Source organism: Erpetoichthys calabaricus, chromosome 11 (genome assembly GCF_900747795.2).
Source record: "Erpetoichthys calabaricus chromosome 11, fErpCal1.3, whole genome shotgun sequence".
Taxonomy (NCBI): Eukaryota; Metazoa; Chordata; class Cladistia; order Polypteriformes; family Polypteridae; genus Erpetoichthys; species Erpetoichthys calabaricus.
Window position 1 is genome coordinate 56,786,813 of NC_041404.2, and position 21,470 is coordinate 56,808,282.

Below are 21,470 nucleotides of genomic sequence, written 5' to 3' on the forward strand. Positions count from 1 at the left end.
CACCATTAGCCCGCCCATTCACCAGCACTACCCTCTGTCTTCCTCGAGCGGCGCCCCTTAACAAGCCCCCGATTCTTCCCCTTGGCACTCTGCACACACGAGCCGCACGTCTGCTCTCCCTCAGGGCTCAGCCTGATCCACTTTGTATTTGCACAACACTCGGGCCAACTGAGATGAATGGGCGCCATTCACACGGCCGCCGTGGCACAAGACGAAGAAGAAGAAATGAAAAGAAAAAAAGAATCTCAGCTTCTGCCTCGGCCATTAACTTATTGAACTTGTACAATTTGATCTTCACCTTTTATATGAAAGCTCCACACAGACGGCTGGGAGGTTTAGCAAAAGGAGCACAAAGTATACGACACTTTAGCGCCCTGGAAACTTTTTGCCCGGGTGAATGAGCGTCTCAGTCTAATGATATGTGATACCACCGAGAGGGAGCGGAGCATTGTGGCCATCTTACAGCCTCTGGGGGGGCTGTCTGGGGTGGGGTTTGACATTCAGACCACAATAACAGCTGTAATGGACTTATCATCAATCAGTCAAGAGCAACAGAGAGCGTGGCCCCCCTAGTGGTAGAGGAAGTGTACATTGACCACAAGGGTGGTGCTTTGGCGCCCACCACTGCCAGTAATGGTGGACTTTTTCCACCAAGTCTCCATTTCGAAAAAGGTGACTCCTTTGGTTTCAAGGAGTCCATGTCCATGTCTGACTGGTGAATCCAGATGACCAGGGGGCTGCGGAATGTTGATAATTGGTCAGAGACACATGAAAGAATTTCATTGTAGTCTTTATATGCAACTTTAGACTCAAAACTCAAATCTAATTTACTACATGACTTTAACAAGATATTTCCCTGTAGTAGTCAGGAATACCACAAGTAACAGAGTTCAGACACCAGAAGGCGATGTAGGAAGGGGCACCATCAGTTACAGAGGTCAGACACTAGTGGGCAGTGCAGTAAGAAGTAGCATCAGTTATCAAGTCAGGCACCTGAAGGGATGTAGTAAGGGGTGCCATAAGGGTTCAAGTCAGACACTAGAGGGCGATGAAGTCAGGGATACCATCACTTATCAAGTCAGACACTAGAGGGTGTTGAAGTGCAGAGGAGTAGTAGTAGAGGACTCTGCTACTGCTGATACCCCTCTGCTACCATCAGGAACATATTTCAGACATTAGAGGGCACTGTAGTAAGGGGTATCATCAGACACTGCAGGGTGATGAAGTTAGGGATACCACAACTAACAGAGTTCAAACACCAGAGGACAACGTATTAAGGAATACCATAAATACCAGAGTACCATCAGTGACACTAGAGGGCGATGTAGTGTAGAGAAGTACATCCTCAGAGGTGGCGCAGTGGTAGTGCTGCTGCTGCTGTGGAAGATTGTGGGTTCGCTTCCCGGAACCTCCCTATGTGGATAGCGCTTTGAGTATTGAGAATAGCGCTGTATAAATTTAATGAATTATTATTATTAAGTAGTAGTAGAGTAGACTGCTACTGATGATACTCCCCTGGACTGCCATCAGGAGCAGGGTTCAGACACTAGAAGGCGATGTGGTAAGGGGCACCATCAGTGACACTAGAGGGCGATGTTCATGATGGTAGCAGAGGGTACCATCATTAGCAGAGTTCAGACACTAGAGGGCGATGAAGTCAGGAATGCCATCAATGACTCAATCAGACTATAGAAGGCAATGTAAGCAGGGATACAACAAGTAACAGAGTTCAGACAATAGAGGGCGATGAAGACAAGGATACCATCGGTAACAACGTTCAGACAATAGAGGGCGATGAAGACAAGGATACCATCGGTAACAACGTTCAGACAATAGAGGGCGATGAAGACAAGGATACCATCAGTAACAGAGTTCAGACAATAGAGGGCGATGAAGACAAGGATACCACAAGTAACAGAGTTCAGACAATAGAGGGCGATGAAGACAAGGATACCATCGGTAACAGAGTTCAGACAATAGAGGGCGATGAAGACAAGGATACCATCGGTGACAGAGTTCAGACAATAGAGGGCGATGAAGACAAGGATACCATCAGTAACAGAGTTCAGACAAAAGAGGGCGATGAAGACAAGGATACCATCAGTAACAGAGTTCAGACAATAGAGGGCGATGAAGACAAGGATACCACAAGTAACAGAGTTCAGACAATAGAGGGCGATGAAGACAAGGATACCACAAGTAACAGAGTTCAGACAATAGAGGGCGATGAAGACAAGGATACCATCAGTAACAGAGTTTAGACAATAGAGGGCGATGAAGACAAGGATACCATCAGTAACAGAGTTTAGACAATAGAGGGCGATGAAGACAAGGATACCATCAGTAACAGAGTTCAGACAATAGAGGGCGATGAAGACAAGGATACCATCAGTAACAGAGTTCAGACACTAGTGGGCAGTGTAGTAAGAAGCAGCATCAGTTATCAAGTCAGGTGCCAGATGGAAAATAGTAAGGGGTGCCATAAGGACTTGAGTCAGCCACTAGAGGGCGATGTAGTGTAGAGCAGTAGTAGGAGAGGACTCTTGCTACTGATGATACCCCTCTGCTACCATCAGGAACAGAGCTGAGACACTCAAGGGCACTGTAGTAAGGGGCACCATCAGTGACTGATTTAGAGTGATGAAAACAAGGATATCATCAGTAACAGAGTTCAGACACTAGTGGGCAGTGTAGTAAGGAATACCGTAAATACCAGAGTTCAGACACTAGAGGGTGATGTAGTGTAGAGAAGTAGTAGTAGAGGAGTCTGCTGCTGATGATACCCCTCTGGAGTTCCATCAGTAGCGGAGTTCAGACACTAGAGGGCAATGTAGTAAGACCATAAGTGATTGATTTAGACACCGGAGGGCGCTGCAGTAAGGAGTCCAGTCAGTAACAGAGTTCTAACACTAGAGGGCAATGTAGTCAGGAATGCCATCAGTGACTTTGTATTCTGTATTCTACGAACCACTAAATGATTAATGTACATTCACTTTTATGCAGAAAGCAATAAACAACAGACAACTGGGAACAAGTAAAAATAAGCCATTCAGACACTGACCTGGTGGCCACGGCTTCTCCCGGGAAGTGGGTGCTCTTGAAGACCAGTGCAAAGGCTCCTTCCTGTAATCAAACACATGGTTGAAATGAGTAAAGATTTGGCCTTGTATTGAATTTGCTCTTTCTCTTGATGATCTCCTATGTGATCTTTTGGCCCTTAACTGCCTGTTGCTGCCATTTACAGCAAGCAAAAGATCTGAACTGACCGCCGGGGGGCTCGTATTTCTTCAAGAGATCACAGCCAACACTGCGGTGAACTCTATTTAGCCCTGCAAGGAGAGACACCAGGGGGTGCCCAAGAGCAGGGACGGCAAAGCCGCTCAAAGTGGCGAGTAATCCGTGTCTGGCAGGAGGGAATAAGCCACCAGCCCCGATTGTATATAGCGCCTTTTGGAGAGCTGACCTAAATGTAACCGAAGAAGATGAAAGGACAAGACAACCCACAATGAAGCACCTACCAGCTGCTGTATGACCCTCTCCACGAGCGAGGAGAAGCTGATGTCACTGACTTCACGATTGTCGTACAGGTACTTGATCAGTTTGGGGATGACCTCCGTGTCGGTCTCAGACTCAAATACGTAACCCTTCTTCTCCTGCAGAAATGAATGAGCGCAGAGTTAGAACGTTGGAATGAAAAAACAAAGGAAATTGTGGGAAGGAAAGAAAAAATTTAAATATAAAAAAAGGACAAAGTCATCGTACCAAATACTTCTTCAGCTCTTTGTAGTTTGTGATGATGCCATTGTGAATGACCACAAATTCTGGAAAAGACAAAAAATAAATGTTTGGTGGTTACTGGGTGGACGTGACACACGAGGGTAGCCAGCTGGACTTGATTACTGTGAGGAATGAACAGGAGGCTTGGGTTCAAAACCAGTGATATACTGGGAGGAATGGGAAACTTGAGCAAGCACAGTGACCCTGGGGAGGAGGAGGCCTAAGCATGAAGACCCAATTGGGGTTCTTGGGGTCCATAATAATAGTAAAGGGCATGAATGACAGACTTGAAGACTCTGAGATAGCAGGAGAACAGGACACTTGGGTTCAAAACCAGTGGTATACTGGGAGGAATGGGAAACTTGACACAGTAACCTTGGGGAGGAGGACTCCCAAGCATGAAGACCCAATTGGGGGTCTTGGGGTCCATAAGAATAGTACAGGGCATGAATGACAGACTTGAAGACCCTGAGATAGCAGGAGAACCGGACACTTGGGTTCAAAACCAGTGGTATACTGGGAGGAATGGGAAACTTGACACAGTAACCTTGGGGAGGAGGACTCCCAAGCATGAAGACCCAATTGGGGGTCTTGGGGTCCATAAGAATAGTACAGGGCATGAATGACAGACTTGAAGACCCTGAGATAGCAGGAGAACAGGACACTTGGGTTCAAAACCAGTGGTGTACTGGGAGGAATGGGAAACTTGAGCAAGCACAGTGACCCTGGTGAGGAGGAGACCTAAGCAAGAAGACCCTGGTGTATCGGGCAATTGGGGGTCTTGGGGTCCATAAAAATAGTACAGGGCAGCATGCATGACAGACTTGAAGACCCTGAGATAGCAGGAAAACCGGACACTTGGTTTCAAAACCAGTGGTATACTGGGAGGAATGGGAAACTTGACACAGTAACCTTGGGGAGGAGGAGGCCTAAGCATGAAGACCCAATTGGGGGTCTTGGGGTCCATAAGAATAGTACAGGGCATGAATGACAGACTTGAAGACCCTGAGATAGCAGGAGAACAGGACACTTGGGTTCAAAACCAGTGGTATACTGGGAGGAATGGGAAACTTGACACAGTAACCCTGGAGAGGAGGATGCCTAAGCATGAAAACCCAATTGGGGGTCTTGGGGTCCATAAAAATAGTACAGGGCATGAATGACAGACTTGAAGACCCTGAGATAGCAGGAGAACAGGACACTTGGGTTCAAAACCAGTGGTGTACTGGGAGGAATGGGAAACTTGAGCAAGCACAGTGACCCTGGTGAGGAGGAGATCTAAGCAAGAAGACCCTGGTGTATCGGGCAATTGGGGGTCTTGGGGTCCATAAAAATAGTACAGGGCATGAATGACAGACTTGAAGACCCTGAGATAGCAGGAGAACCGGACACTTGGGTTCAAAACCAGTGGTATACTGGGAGGAATGGGAAACGTGACACAGTAACCTTGGGGAGGAGGAGGCCTAAGCATGAAGACCCAATTGGGGGTCTTGGGGTCCATAAGAATAGTACAGGGCATGAATGACAGACTTGAAGACCCTGAGATAGCAGGAGAACAGGACACTTGGGTTCAAAACCAGTGGTATACTGGGAGGAATGGGAAACTTGAGCAAGCACAGTGACCCTGGTGAGGAGGAGACCTAAGCAAGAAGACCCTGGTGTATCGGGCAATTGGGGGTCTTGGGGTCCATAAAAATAGTACAGGGCAGCATGAATGACAGACTTGAAGACCCTGAGATAGCAGGAAAACCGGACACTTGGTTTCAAAACCAGTGGTATACTGGGAGGAATGGGAAACTTGACACAGTAACCTTGGGGAGGAGGAGGCCTAAGCATGAAGACCCAATTGGGGGTCTTGGGGTCCATAAGAATAGTACAGGGCATGAATGACAGACTTGAAGACCCTGAGATAGCAGGAGAACAGGACACTTGGGTTCAAAACCAGTGGTGTACTGGGAGGAATGGGAAACTTGAGCAAGCACAGTGACCCTGGTGAGGAGGAGACCTAAGCAAGAAGACCCTGGTGTATCGGGCAATTGGGGGTCTTGGGGTCCATAAAAATAGTACAGGGCATGAATGACAGACTTGAAGACCCTGAGATAGCAGGAGAACAGGACACTTGGGTTCAAAACCAGTGGTGTACTGGGAGGAATGGGAAACTTGAGCAAGCACAGTGACCCTGGTGAGGAGGAGACCTAAGCAAGAAGACCCTGGTGTATCGGGCAATTGGGGGTCTTGGGGTCCATAAAAATAGTACAGGGCAGCATGAATGACAGACTTGAAGACCCTGAGATAGCAGGAGAACCGGACACTTGGGTTCAAAACCAGTGGTGTACTGGGAGGAATGGGAAACTTGAACAAGCACAGTGACCCTGCTGGAAGAAATATAAGAGTGGAATTCAATTCTGTCAGGCATTCATGATGAGGAGGAGGCCTAAGCATGAAGTCCTGGGTGTATCAGGCAAATGGGGGTCTTGGGGTCCATAATAACAGGACACGGGGTGAATGAGAGGCTTGAAGTCCCTGATATATAAGGAGAATAGGAAGCTTGGGTTCAAAACCAGTAGTATAGTGAGAGGAATGGGAAACTTTAGCAAGCACAGTGACCCTGGTGAGGAGGAGACCTAAGCATGAAGACCCTGGTGTATTGGGCAATTGGGGTCAATAACAATGGGACAGGGCATGAATGACAGACTTGAAGACCCTGGTATATCAAGTGAATAGGAGACTTGGGTTCAATACCAGTGGTATACTGGGAGGAATGGGAAACATGAGCTCAATATTACTACTGACATAAAGGGTGAAGGAGAGACATGAGCTTAACCACCTCAGCAAACAAAGGAGAAAGTTGGGTTCAGGACCCCCTCACAGATGAGGTGAATGGTGGGCTTGGGTTGAATGCCACTGCTAAAAGGGGTGATTGGGAATCTGAAGCTCAGTGGCCTTGTGGAAAGCAGTTAATAAAAAGACTTGAACTCCATTCTGTTCACATACACAGGGAATAGGAAACCTGAGCAGGGAGACCCCTCTGCTTGGCTTGGCTTTGGACAATGTGACACAAGAAGAATGAAGACTTGGGCTCAATGCCAGTGGCGTACTTAGCGGGAAACCTGAGATCAACGTCCCCTTGGGTGGGCTGAATGAAAGGCCTGAAAGAAGTTCAACTGACGTCCCATGGACTCCTGAAGTACTGAGACCCCTTCACTTCCTGCACACTTGACTTCCTTTTAAATGGACCAAATTGTCCCTTTTTGCCCATCAGTCTACACACTCAGCCACCCATAATGACAACGTGAAGACATATTTTGAGAACGGTTGGCAAATCTTTGAAGGGTCAAAATCTGAAATCTCTCATTCCTGGAAGACCCTTTGCTGTGACCCTGTAAATTGTGTGCCTTCTGTTTGCTTTAATTCTCCTTGAGATGTTTCTAGAGCTTGACTGGAGTGCACCATGAAGTTCAAGGAACTCTCTGTAGAACTCCACCACCAAATTGTGGTAAAGTGTAGATCAGGGCAAGGAGATAACACCATTTCTGAAGCTTGAGATGTTTCTAGGACCACCTGAGGCAAACTGAATTGACTGGACAAAGACCACCTGTGTATAGAAGGTCCCACAATTCATACTGCATTTCAGGACAAACACCAGCCCACAAAGTCCAAAGGACCTCTCCGTAGACCTCCGCGATCAAACTGATTGCTCAGAGTGAGGAGATCCAACCATCTCTAAAGCTCAGAGTGTTCCCAGGAGCACAGTGGCCTTGTTATAGAATTGTGACACAGAAGTCATTTGGAACCAACAGGACTCCTCCTGGGGTAGCTGACTAAAAGACCCAACGGTCACTCAAACAGAGCTTCACAAGTTCTCCGCTGAGATGGAAGAACCTGTCAGAAGGACCACCAACTCCACAGCACTGCCATCAATCAGACTTGTCTGACCCCAGCTCGGAGTTCTCAAGATGTCACTTAATGGACTCTGAGTGTGTGAAGATAAAGACTCTCTGGTCTGATGAAAACCAGGAAGTGCCCATCAGTCGACTCACACCATCTCTATGGTGATGCATGGTGGTGGTGGCATCACGTTATGGGGGTGCAGGGATAGGGAGACCGGTGAGAATTGAGGGAGGGAGGGATGAATGGAGCCACAGAAGACCCCCTAGAAGACCCCCTACTCCACCTCTGACTGTGGTGATGATTCACCTTTCAGCACATCGATGATTCGAAGCACACAGCCAAGCCAACGCTGGAGTGACTTTGGGACAAGTCACTGAGTGTCCTTGAGTGGCCTGAAACTTAAGACCCCCAATAACATGTGTGTGGAGTGGTCTGAAGATGGCAGTTAACAAACACTTCTTATAAACTTTAAAGAAGCTGGCGAGGGCCTGCCAGGAAGAGTGAGATCTAACTGCCCAAATCCAGGAGTGCAAAGCTTATAGAGATTCACTCACGAAGACTCAAAGCTGGAACTGCTGCCAAAGGGGGCTTCTACCAAGCACTGAATTAGGGTTTAGGGGTCTGACTACTTCTCTCAATGATAGATTTCCATTTCTGATTTGAAAAAATAAATTTGCAGACCTTTCCGGAAACGTGTTGTCACTTTGGCATTAGAGGTTGTTGAGTGTCAGTTGACGGGCAGAAATGGCAAATGCATCCATTGTCACCAGATGCGCGCACGTGCGTGGGAGGCATTCGAGGGGCTTAACTGAGGGAAAAATGCTGGGTTGGGGGGTTGACGATGTGCACTAGTGTCTCCTCTGCAGTCCACCAGAAGGAAAGACCACCTAAAGTCCAACCGGGTTCCACTTCTATTTCCAGACCCCCATGCCCTCCTACTGACCTCACTTCTGCCTGCTCCCTGTTGGACCCTCCTCTTCCTCCCCGCCACTTATGAAAGCAGCCACTTGCCTTTCCCAGTCAGTCCCATTTTTGGACACAGTCCCTTAAGACCCCAAGCCTCTCTCTGTCTCTTGTGCTTTTATTACACCATTTAGGATGAAACCCACAGCAGGATGAAGTGGGCAGGACACGTATGTCTGTGGAATCTGCTGTATGTGGCCATGCTATGATCTGCATATGGAGTAAGAGGAGGGATGGGTTCAAAACCCCCTGTGTAGGGGGGGGGGAGACATGGGTTCAAGATCCCTCTGCCGTCTCGTTATAAAAGAAACACCATTCAGACTGAGACCCGGGGGGCTAATTAGACCACATCCTCCCGATGCTGAATCACCACATGAAGTGAGTAACGGAGAGTAACGTGAGCCATTGTGGGGGGCTCCACTTACAGGCCTTCAGGACACACAAACCAATCACTTTCATATGGTGAGGGGCGCACATCTGGACAGCACGCGGTCAGTAATATGTTCCCAATAATAAGACGGGGGGGGGGGGGGGAATTGTTGAAGTGAATACCGTTGTTTTTGTCTGAACGATGCGGGTGGCTGTTGACTGCACTGGGCACTCCATGAGTCGCCCAGCGGGTATGGGCAATGCCAAAGTGGGTCTCCAGTTCATCTTCAAGGTTCAAGTTGTCTTGCTCTGAAAAACAGAAAAGATAGCAGGGGGTTTAAAAACAACACCGAAGTTAAAGCGTAAAAAAGCAAAGACCCCGAACTACACGTAGGTACGGTGCAGACAAGGACTGGCCATTCAGTTCTGGTGACTGGTGAGAGTTCAATCATCTGGAATTATAATACACATAAATAAATAAACTATATATATGTAAATGAACTATAAAGTATGCATATTATGAAAGATTTGAGGGTGGCCACACCCAGATTAACCAGCAAGGGGCACTGCCAATGCCAACTTTTGCCAGACAAGACCCAATAAAAAATGAAGATCATATTATGACCACAAGAGGGCAGTGTGGGTCAAACCTAAAAGGCAAGTCTGACCCTCATCCTTATGGGCAACATGGAGGAACACCTGGAGCCACTAGTGGGAGCCCCTCAGAGGCATCATCACCTGGAAGTGGTCCTGACCCCTCCAGCCAGTCTCAGACCGAGCTTGGAGCTGGGAGGTCATTGTGGGCTCGGCTCGTGGGATGGAAGGAAGGAAGGAAGGAGGGCTGAGGTGTGAGAGGGAAACAGTGGGGAGTCTTTGGTAGTGGGTCAGTGGACCAGGGTGGGACAGGGTAGACAGGGACCTTCTGTCTTTACGTTAGACACTTTGTTATTGTAACCACGGATTCTGTAACGTTCTCTCTGCTGTAGCTGTTCCCTTATTTGTCAGTACATTCCCATTTTTGTAGGAAGTAAATAACAAAATTAATGTAAATTATAAACAGAATATGAGTATATTAGGAAGTCTGCTCTTAGAGGTGAGCTCCTCTACTACTCCATTATAAACACAAAGCAAACGCAGACTCACTGTAAAGCTCTTCATCCAGGGCCTTCACCTTGCCTGTTTTCTTAATGAGGCAAATGTGGTTGTTTTGTGGCTCTTTGGAGAGGCCATCGACGGCGACACCTGAAAAGGAAATGAGAGGAACATGCTGTTATAACGATGGCCCTCTCTGTGCACGAAAAATTATAAAATGACAAGTCGGCCTCCAAAAGCACCGACAGCATCAGTGTTGACAGATTCAGCAATTACTAATTATGACTAATAAAAGCATTTGTGCCAAACCCAACCGATGACACACAGTGTGTTACTACAGTAAAGCCTGAAACTCACCCACAAATTAAATAAAAATCAGCAACGCTCTATCTATCTATCTATCTATCTATCTATCTATCTATCTATCTATCTATCTATCTATCTATCTATCTATCTATCTATCTATCTATCTATCTATCTATCTATTATATAGTGTCTTTCATCTATCTATCTATCATATTGTGTCTTTCGTGTTTCTGTCTGTCTGTCTGTCTATGTATTGTCATTCATGTGTGTCTGTCTATCATAAAGTGCCTTTCACATTTGCATGTCTCTCTAATCCTGTGGTGGGCTGGCGCCCTGCCCATTGTTTGTTTCCTGCCTTGTGCCCTGTGTTGGCTGGGATTGGCACCAGCAAACCCCCATGACCCTGTAGTTAGGATATAGCAGGTTGGATAATGGATCAATGGATGTCTCTCTAATGCAGCACCTCTCATATTTATCTTCCTTTTCTACTGTGTAATTCCTTTGTCAGCTAGCTCTGATTTTAATAATTTTGACTTTCTATATTTACCTGCAGAATCGTACCCTCTGTACTCGAGCCTCTGTAGTCCCTTTATCAGAGTCTCAAAAATTTCTTTTCTGGTGCGTGGAACTCTGTAGTTGAGATATGCAAAAATTCCTATGGAGAAAAACAGCAGCAATTTAACACAAATGACATAAATCAAATATTATTCACTCACACAAGCTGACAAATAATTTGAGAAAGAAGGAGCCTTTAAGTCTATGGCCAGTGGCCTTTATCTGTAGAGTGTCTTATGCTTTATCCACTTTAATAAAAGGACAAGTGTCTGTATGTTCACCTGGTTGTCATTTCTCTGCCATTCCAACAGTGATTTGTAGTGATAAAATATATTGCATTTGTCATTCCAACAGATGGTGCATCCCAAACTTTTGAAGTAATGCATTTTTCCACTGCAAATGTTTGTGATATGCCATGTGTTGGAATGACAAATGCAATGCATTTTACTACTACACTCATTACAAAATACATTCCAGTAGGTAGTGCACCGCAAACGTAATGTTAAGATCTACACTGATTATTCAGATTTCAACCTGTCTCAGATGGGTGTACAGCTAGTGTATATATAACGTGAATCTATGTTTGGATGTGCATGTTTGGTGTTTGTCTGTGATGCCAACAAACACTGTTGATCTACTCATCAAAGAATTTTGCATACATTCCCCATTTGTACAGGGAACACCATATGCCCCTAATAAATACATACTGTAGATATGCAGTATCTTGATATATGTATATAGGTAATGTCCTGTCCTCCTTAATAAAAGAACAAATGCATTTGTGTGTTTCTGCATCCTCCTGGGGCTATGCCTCTGTTATAAGTCATTTGTTATGGGATTTATAACAGAGCGGTAATAATGTTTGTGAGGCACCATCTGTTGGAATGAAAAATGCAATGCATTTCATCACAACAAATGTCGTGATGTACCTACTGTTGGAATGAAAAGTGTAATGCATTTTATTATAAAAAATGTTTGTGATGCACCATCTGTTGGAATGAAAAACATAATGCATTTTACTATTACATGCAATGCAATATAGAGTACATTTCAATTGATGCACTGAAAACATTAATGCTGAGGTCTCCCCATCTTTTATATAGCTATAGATATATAATATACATATATATATATATATATATATATATATATATATATATATATATATATATATATATATATATATATATATATATATATATTCACATACATACACACACACACATATAAAAGCCAGTTCACAAAATGAAATGATATATATGCAGACATACACAAACATATATGTATATATGCATGTTAATTAAACTGTATTGCCATGCAGCATCATTTCAAGATATTAAAAACAGCATAATTCACCGTACAATATTCAAAATTGGGGGGTTCACCACAACATTACGTACCACAACAATAAATGATACTCTAGTGCCCCTTGTACAACCAGCATCTTTCAACTTATCTTCTGAAACTACTCCTCCTGTTGAAGGTCACAGTCAGAGTCCGCTGTATAATAAAACACTGAGGTCTGTGAGTGTGTCCAGTCCCTCAGATGAATTTGATTGGTCAGTTTGGCTTTGATGTGATTGGTCAGTTTGGCTTTGATGATGTGATCAAAAGAGTGAGCGAGAGACACACGAGGAGGAGTAAAGGAATGGGAGGTATGCTGAGATACACCACCTGTTGGAATGAAAAATTCAACGCATTTTATTATAACAAATGTTTGTGATGCACCATCTGTTGGAATGAAAATTCCAATGCATTTTATTATAACAAATGTTTGCGATGCACCATCTGTTGGAATGAAAATTCCAATGCATTTTATTATAACAAATGTTTGTGATGCACCGTCTGTTGGAATGAAAATTCCAATGCATTTTATTATAACAAATGTTTGTGATGCACCATCTGTTGGAATGAAAAATTCAACGCATTTTATTATAACAAATGTTTGTGATGCACCATCTGTTGGAGTGAAGAATGCAATGCATTTTGTCATAACAAATGATTGTGTTGTGCCAAAGGCATCGGAGACATGCTGAGAGTTGCCTTCAAAGGTGGGATGTATGACAGCGGCGAGAGAGGCACCTCAAAATGACAGCATGTGAGAAGCAGGGGACACACCTGAGAGCGGGAGGTTCAGACACATGTGGATGCCGAGGAAAGGCAGTGAAGGTACAGCAAGAAACAGCAAATATTTTTGAACAATTCCATTACCTATCTGTGGCAAGTAGTATGTCTAGGTAATATACAGTATATAACAATATAAAAACATACAGCATTGCACCACATCATATAATCCATAAGGTTCACAATCATGGCTGACCAGAGTGACTGCAGTAGGCAGCAGATCTTTTACTTGCCAAATGGTTCCTTGCTTGAGTGGCCGATTAGGTTTTAATGGCGGTTATAACTGAATGACATGGCTACCCAGGTGAGTGTGCTGTGCCATTAGACTGCCTGATTGCTTCCTGAGCCAAGATGCCTATTAGTGCCAATGGATAGTGCCCGTTTCAGGCTTGAGTGTTTAATGGGCGTTTTGTTAAACTGGAGCAGCACAGATTAGGGGAGGACTGACTTTTTTCTGTTGGCAGACATAAACATTCCTGCTATTGTGCTGCTTGAGCAAAATTGTAATGTTTTTTCATTCCCAATGCCCTTAATGGAGGGAGGACTTTGAACAGATGACACTATTTGCATTCAGGACAAAAGAGGAAGGGGCAGTTTGTTCTACACGGTCCACTTCATTAGGTACACCCGCTCAACTGCTTGTTAATGCAAATGTCTAATCAGCCAATCACATGGCAGCAACTCAATGCATTTTGGGATGTAGACATCATCAAGACCACCTGCCGAAGTTTGAACTGAGCATCTGAATCGGGAAGAAAGGGGACTGAAGTGACTTTGAACGTGGCATGGCTGTTGGTGCCAGACAGGCTGCCCTGAGTGTTTCACAAACTGCTGATCTACTGGGATTTTCATGCACAACCATCTCTACAGTTTATAGAGAGTGGTCCAAAAAAGGAAAAGTATCCAGTGAGCGGCAGGCCTTGTTGATGCCAGAGGTTAGAGGAGAATGGCCAGACAGGTTTGAGGTGACAGAAAGGCAACAGGAACTCAAATCAGCACTCGTGATGACCAAGATGTGCAGAAGAACACCTCTGAACACACAACACGTCAAACCTGGAAGCAGGTGGGCTACAACAGCAGGAGACCCCACCGGGTGACACTCCTGTCAGCTAAGAACAGGCGACTGAGGCTACAATTCACACGGGCTCACCAACATTGGACAATCGGAGATTAGAAAAACATCACCTGGTCTGATGAGTCTCGATTTCTGCTGCGACATCTGGATGGTCGGGTCAACAACATGACAGCAGGGAGCCATCCTGCCTTCTATCAACTGTTCATGCTGGTAGTGCTGGTGGTGAGATGGTGTAGATGATATTTTCCTGACACGCATTTGGCCCCTAAGTACCAGCTGAGCATCGGTTAAATGCCACAGCCTACCTGAGTATTGTCACTGACCGTGTCCATCCCTTCATGACCACCATCTTCTGATGGCTCCTTCCAGCAGGATAACGCACCATGTCACAAAGCCCAGATCATCTCAGACTGGTTTCTTGAACATGACAATGAGCTCAATGGACTCAAATGGCCTCAACAGTCAGCAGATCTCAATCCAGTAGAGGACCTTTGGGATGTGGTGGAACAGAAGATTCACATCATGGATGTGCAGGGTGACAAATCTGAGTGATGCTCGTACGTCAATAAGGAGCAAAATCTATGAGGAATGTTACCAGCATCTTGTTGAATCTGCGCCATGGAGAATTAGGGCAGATCTGAAGGCAAAAGGGGGTCCAACCGGGTACTAGCATGGTGTACCTAATAAAGTGACCGGTGAATGTATATGAATGTTTATATATACATATACAGTACACACATATATATATATATATATATATATATATATATATATATATATATATATATATATATATATATATACATACATATATATAAAAACACAGCTTTGTCCGAGAGCACATCTTTTTGTCTCATCCTGGACTGTATGTAGTATTGTGGCATTTCCTGTTTATTCATACTTCTGCAAACATACAGTGTACATACATAAATACATACATGTCTGTAAACAACAAAGTATGAACACTGTATGTAGAGGGTGGCTTGAAGAGTTCAGCTCCCTCAGGTCAGTCTCAACATTTCGTATCAGGACTGAGGAATGACAAATTCAGACAGGAAAGAATGGAGTCATCCCCTTGAATGCCTGAGAAAGTCTTGGTTTTATTTATTTCTTTATTTTCATGTGGTCCTATGAACTGATTTTTAGAGTGTGCTGTCTGAAAGGCACGGCCAAACTCTTTGCATCATAAAAAATGCGTTTAAAAATTAACAGCTTATTGTTGCCTCAGATAATAATAATAATAATAATAATAATAAGAATAATAATACATTTTATTTATATAGCGCCTTTCCCATGCTCAAGGCACTTAAATATCAGATATTTAATTGACTCTCAACCTGAGAGTGAGCAAAACAAAAGGCGCCATAAAGAAGAATGTCTGATTCTGTAAAGGCAACAATTAGAAAGTGGGCTGCAAATTAAATAATACATTGAAGGGCATACAGAACATACAGAGGAGAGAATTTAGAAAATATCTATCTATTATATAGTGCCTAATCTATCTATCTATCTATCTATCTATCTATCTATCTATCTATCTATCTATCTATCTATCTATCATATAGCGCCTTTCATATCTATCTATCTATCTATCTATCTATCTATCTATCTATCTATCTATCTATCTATCTATCTATCTATCTATCTATCATATAGCACCTTTCATATCTATCTATCTATCTATCTATCTATCTATCTATCTATCTATCTATCTATCTATCTATCTATCTATCTATCTATCTATCTATCCAACAGATGGCTCATCACAAACATTAACCGTGTTTTTATCTATCTATCTATCTATCTATCTATCTATCTATCTATCTATCTATCTATCTATCTATCTATCTATCTATCTATCTATCTATCTATCATATAGCGCCTTTCATATCTATCTATCTATCTATCTATCTATCTATCTATCTATCTATCTATCTATCTATCTATCTATCTATCTATCTATCTATCCAACAGATGGCTCATCACAAATATTAACCATGTTTCTATCTATCTATCTATCTATCTATCTATCTATCTATCTATCTATCTATCTATCTATCTATCTATCTTTCCAACAGATGGCTCATCACAAATATTGACCGTTTCTATCTATCTATCTATCTATCTATCTATCTATCTATCTATCTATCTATCTATCATTGTATATAGCACCTTACATATCTATGTGTCTACATATTACATTTCTTTATGAATTTTGCTATCTAGACCATTTTGTGAAAATATTTATAATAATAATAATAATAATAATAATAATAATAATAATAATAATAATAATAATAATAATAATAATGCATTTTATTTACATAGATCATCATGAATATTCCAAACGGTACAACAGCATTAAAAATGCATAGATGTTTGATCCATAGGCTCACCGGTACATTGACCTCGTGTTAGTGTGTAATTGATTTTTAATTCCTAATGACTTCTGAGAGTGTTTCTTATGAAAGGCGCTATATAAAATTCTAATGAGGAGGGCTTCTGGGTGAATTGGTTGGTGGATGAAGAGCGGGTAGAAGAAATCTGCAGTATCTTTAATCCTTATTACTTTTTTAATGCCTTGCTTTATTCACGTTGTCTTCCGAGAGTGAGTATGATTAAAGGCATTCTATTCAATACTGGATGATATGGGAAAAAAAAGATATTTAGAAAGTGGATAGATGGATGTTTGCACCGTATAAATAAGTAAAACGTGGTGCATTTAGTAAGGGCTAGAATTGCGTTGTTGTATTCCTATTGTCTTCGGAGAGGGGACATTATAAAAGGCACTACATGAAACAATTGCTGGTGCAGGAGATCCATGTGATCCATTCAGCTCGGTACCAATGGTATACCTGCCAGTATTCGGACTGCTCGTCTTACTCCTGTTGCTATCTGAGAGTGCGCATCATGAGAGGCACACATCAAATAACAGAAAAGATGGCTTCTAGGGGGACCAATAGATGGGTGGGCACCCGGTGCCAGAATGACATGCCGTCTCTGATCCATGTTAGTATGTAATGTCTGGCTTTATTCATGCTGCCCACTACGCAGCAGCTGTGATTTTATTTTTTCTGGTGTTACGTCTCTGCAGCAGGGTAAGACATTAGAGAGTTAAAAGTATTACAGTAACAGCTCTTTTTTTTTTTAAGATGTCAGTGTGGATGAATCGTATTTGCGTCTTGGCTGTGAAGCGCCCATCCATTCTCCTAACGAGAGCAGGTAGAGAGCACGACGCAGAGGAACAACACCTGGAAGGGGCGGCGGTGGTCCACCGCAGGGTGACACATAACTCCGATTTTATAATCAATCTCACGTCTGGGACATTGTGATGCCGGGGCGTAGCGGTTAAGGCTTTGGACGTCAACCCCTTGAGGTTGTGGGTTCTGAAATGGTGGAAGCCACCTTGGATGAAGGCGTCGGGTAAGTAATAATCTTTTCAAAGTAGGGGTTCGTTTCTCTTTTCATGAGAGGTATAACTGAGAAACGAAATTAGACAAACAACCCATTGTGGCGAAATGATCGTGACATTTATATTGTTCGCAAAGACTTTACTCACAACCTCGTCTGTGGCGTGAGTTCAACTTCAATTCAAATGAAGAAAGGATTAACTTGTACAAAGACATGGAAACAACAAACTTTTAGGGAATGCTGGTCCACTGTCACTTGTGTCTTAAACTCTTTTTTTGGGGGGGGGGGGGGGGGGTCGCGTGACTGCAGATCCCGTCACCCCACCAGTAGGAGCAAAGCGACAGCGAATGAGTGACGCGTCCCATATGCGGATCGACGGGATTTGACGGCTGATCGTTTCAGATGGTGTAAGCAGGGAGGGCGGAGAATTTCTGGGAGGGTGCCAAATGCCAGGGCTTGCCACTTTTACCGTCAACATACCGCACAGGAGAAGGTGAAGAATTTTGTAATAGTTTGGAATCTTTTGCGCATGATGAAACCGAGCGCTCCAGATTCTATTTATTGTGTAGACATTGTAGATGTGCTTGCTCGTATGATAGGAAGATTTTCTCAAGTTTAGGGCAGAATGCAACTCTCTACGACCATTAAGTCGTCAGACGAGTACATAAACGGGGTCGATACGGACGCACAAATCCCCGATCTTGTGCTCTGCTGCTGTGCCTTGCGTGGGTGTCCTCCTGGGATTTGCGGCTTCCTCCTTAAGGCATGCCGTCACGCTGATTAACAAATGTGCGTATGTGTGTGAAAGAGTGAGAGTGCATGTGTGTGTGTGTCTGCCTCTGCCATCTATCCATTTTCTAAATCCGTGTAACCCTGAGCAGGGTCGTGGGGATGCTGGGGCCCATCCCAGCAAGCATGGATTGCAAGGCAGGAACAAACCCGGATATCGGGACAGCGCCAGCCAAACCCCCCGCAGACTGGACACACGCACATACACAACCTATTTAACAAATGGGAGAGGAACGTGACATGATCGTTAAACGTAATGCGGCTACGCCTAACACTGTTAGTCTCGTTTTCTTTTTTTTTCCCCCCAAATACTCAGCTCCAACATTCTTCCACTGCAAGAAATCGTTGTAATAATAAATGGATTTAATCTGAACCCCGAGCGGCCGCCGCCTGTGGTGAACTTCAAACAAACGTCTCGACCGACATGTCAGCTCAATAAGACTCACAGGCGAACCTCCGAGTGCCTCGCGATAAAGTTTCACGGTCACTTCAGCGCCCCTCATTGCAGAAGCAGCAGCCCCCCAAGACTCACGCTCGCGCACTCCGCCTTTCGGCATCTCTCTCGTTTTTCATCAATCCCACACACATCACTAAATGATCAGACATTCGTATCACACTCGGGTTATTCGTTCGTGATTTCAGTCTGCCTACACAAGTAAAAACGTACACACACCGAAGCAGCACTTTTACAAGCCCCTGACAGATCGCAATCTACACGACTCATAACTGGACTTTGGTTCTTTTATAGGGAAGCTTACGCTTCTTCACCACCGACCAGGATATAGCCCGCGACAACTCACCGCACATTGTTCTGAAGATCCTGCTTCTAAAGTCAACAAACAAGCCCGGCGATTGTCAAAAAGTCACCAAAACTGTCCGCGTCGCTCTTCTGTCAGGTAAATCCAACCAAGCGGAGATGTGCAAGCCTGGCGAGAAGCGCAAACTCTTAGTGTATAAAAGTCCAGCCGTGACCCCGCCCACTGCAGGCCCGCCCACTTCTTAGGCAGAGACGTGGCCAAGGGAGTGGGCAGAAAGAAAGAAGAACGAAATAAAGAAAGAAACGAAAAAAAGAAAGAACGAACGAGTGCGATGAAAAACGTCTCGTCCCGAGCTTGGCGTGTTTCTTGGTTACCAAGGAAAAGGGGATTACGTCACGCCGCCGCACCTGCTTCTCTCCCTCTGCGTTCTATATAGCGCCGTCATTGTCTACCTATTATATAGTGCCTTTCATATCTATCTATCTATCTATCTATCTATCTATCTATCTATCTATCTATCTATCTATCTATCTATCTATCTATCTATCTACCTATTATATAATACATTTGATCCATCTAGTGTATAGTGCTTTTAATCTGTTGTACATATATATATATATATATATATATATATATATATATATATATATATATATATATATATATATATATATATCCATCCATCCATTTTCCAACCTTTCCAACCAGCAGACACGGGGAGAACATGCAAATTCCACAAAGGGAGGACCCGGGAAATATATATATATATTTTTTAAATTTTATTTATTAATTTTATTGTAATCATTCCATACAAATAGATCCATTTATACAAAAAAGGATTGAAGACAAATCAAATCCCACCCTTGAGAAGGAGAGCATGGCCAAAGAAGAATTGCTAAGGGCTTTTTAATAGGGCAAAAATACACAAGGAAAAAAAAAAAAAAAAAAATATATATATATATATATATATATATATATATATATATATATATATATATATATATATATATATATATATAAATAAATAAATAAATGGAGAAGGAAAAGAAATGCGGAAATAATTATTTCTTCTTATTCTAAAATATTACTGATTAGATCCTGCCAGGTTTTATATTTATCTATTATGTAGTGCCTTTCATATCTATCTATCTATCTATCTATCTATCTATCTATCTATCTATCTATCTATCTATCTAGTATACTGTATAGTGCCTTTAATCTGTTGTACCTATATATTTATCTATTATGTAGTGCCTTTCATACCACTCTATCTATCTATCTATCTATCTATCTATCTATCTATCTATCTATCTATCTATCTATCTATCTATCTATCTATCTATCTATCTATCTATCTATCTAGTATACTGTATAGTGCCTTTAATCTGTTGTACCTATATATTTATCTATTATGTAGTGCCTTTCATACCTCTCTATCTATCTATCTATCTATCTATCTATCTATCTATCTATCTATCTATCTATCTATCTATCTATCTATCTATCTATCTATCTATCTATCTAGTATACTGTATAGTGCCTTTAATCTGTTGTACCTATATATTTATCTATTATGTAGTGCTTTTCATACCACTCTATCTATCTATCTATCTATCTATCTATCTATCTATCTATCTATCTATCTATCTATCTATCTATCTATCTATCTATCTATCTATCTATCTATCTAGTATACTGTATAGTGCCTTTAATCTGTTGTACCTATATATTTATCTATTATGTAGTGCCTTTCATACCACTCTATCTATCTATCTATCTATCTATCTATCTATCTATCTATCTATCTATCTATCTATCTATCTATCTAGTATACTGTATAGTGCCTTTAATCTGTTGTACCTATATATTTATCTATTATGTAGTGCCTTTCATACCACTCTATCTATCTATCTATCTATCTATCTATCTATCTATCTATCTATCTATCTATCTATCTATCTATCTATCTATCTATCTAGTATACTGTATAGTGCCTTTAATCTGTTGTACCTATATATTTATCTATTATGTAGTGCCTTTCATACCACTCTATCTATCTATCTATCTATCTATCTATCTATCTATCTATCTATCTATCTATCTATCTATCTATCTATCTATCTATCTATCTATCTATCTAGTATACTGTATAGTGCCTTTAATCTGTTGTACCTATATATTTATCTATTATGTAGTGCCTTTCATACCACTCTATCTATCTATCTATCTATCTATCTATCTATCTATCTATCTATCTATCTATCTATCTATCTATCTATCTATCTATTACATAAAACATTTGATCTATCTAGTATATAGTGCCTTTAATCTATTGTACCTATATATTTATCTATTATGTA

At 42.5% G+C, this 21,470-nt stretch overlaps 1 protein-coding gene and 2 long non-coding RNA genes across 5 annotated transcripts in view; 1 reads left to right on the plus strand and 2 right to left on the minus strand.

Moving 5' to 3' along the window:
- Positions 1-19,308, minus strand: part of gfpt2 (glutamine-fructose-6-phosphate transaminase 2) — a 56,712-nt gene extending 37,404 nt beyond the window's left edge. Inside the window, 7 exon segments of the mRNA XM_028813115.2 lie at positions 3,062-3,123; positions 3,519-3,653; positions 3,763-3,821; positions 9,184-9,309; positions 10,144-10,242; positions 10,946-11,053; positions 19,153-19,308. Coding sequence (XP_028668948.2) covers positions 3,062-3,123; positions 3,519-3,653; positions 3,763-3,821; positions 9,184-9,309; positions 10,144-10,242; positions 10,946-11,053; positions 19,153-19,159 — 596 coding nt within the window. The 5' untranslated portion in view covers positions 19,160-19,308.
- On the plus strand, positions 3,724-6,220 carry LOC127529697 (uncharacterized). 3 transcript variants are annotated; one of them, XR_007936317.1, is made up of 3 exons: positions 3,724-3,859; positions 4,652-4,751; positions 6,037-6,220. It is a non-coding gene; the product is annotated as an uncharacterized LOC127529697 (long non-coding RNA). The 3 variants fall into 3 exon arrangements; XR_007936318.1 differs by lacking the exon at positions 4,652-4,751 and adding an exon at positions 5,551-5,650; XR_007936319.1 differs by lacking the exon at positions 6,037-6,220 and adding an exon at positions 5,482-5,521.
- LOC127529695 (uncharacterized) lies at positions 3,920-6,798 on the minus strand. Its single transcript, XR_007936315.1, has 3 exons — positions 6,402-6,798; positions 5,224-5,417; positions 3,920-4,152 (listed from the first exon to the last, which is right to left on the minus strand). It is a non-coding gene; the product is annotated as an uncharacterized LOC127529695 (long non-coding RNA).
- Positions 19,309-21,470: the final 2,162 nt, after the last annotated feature.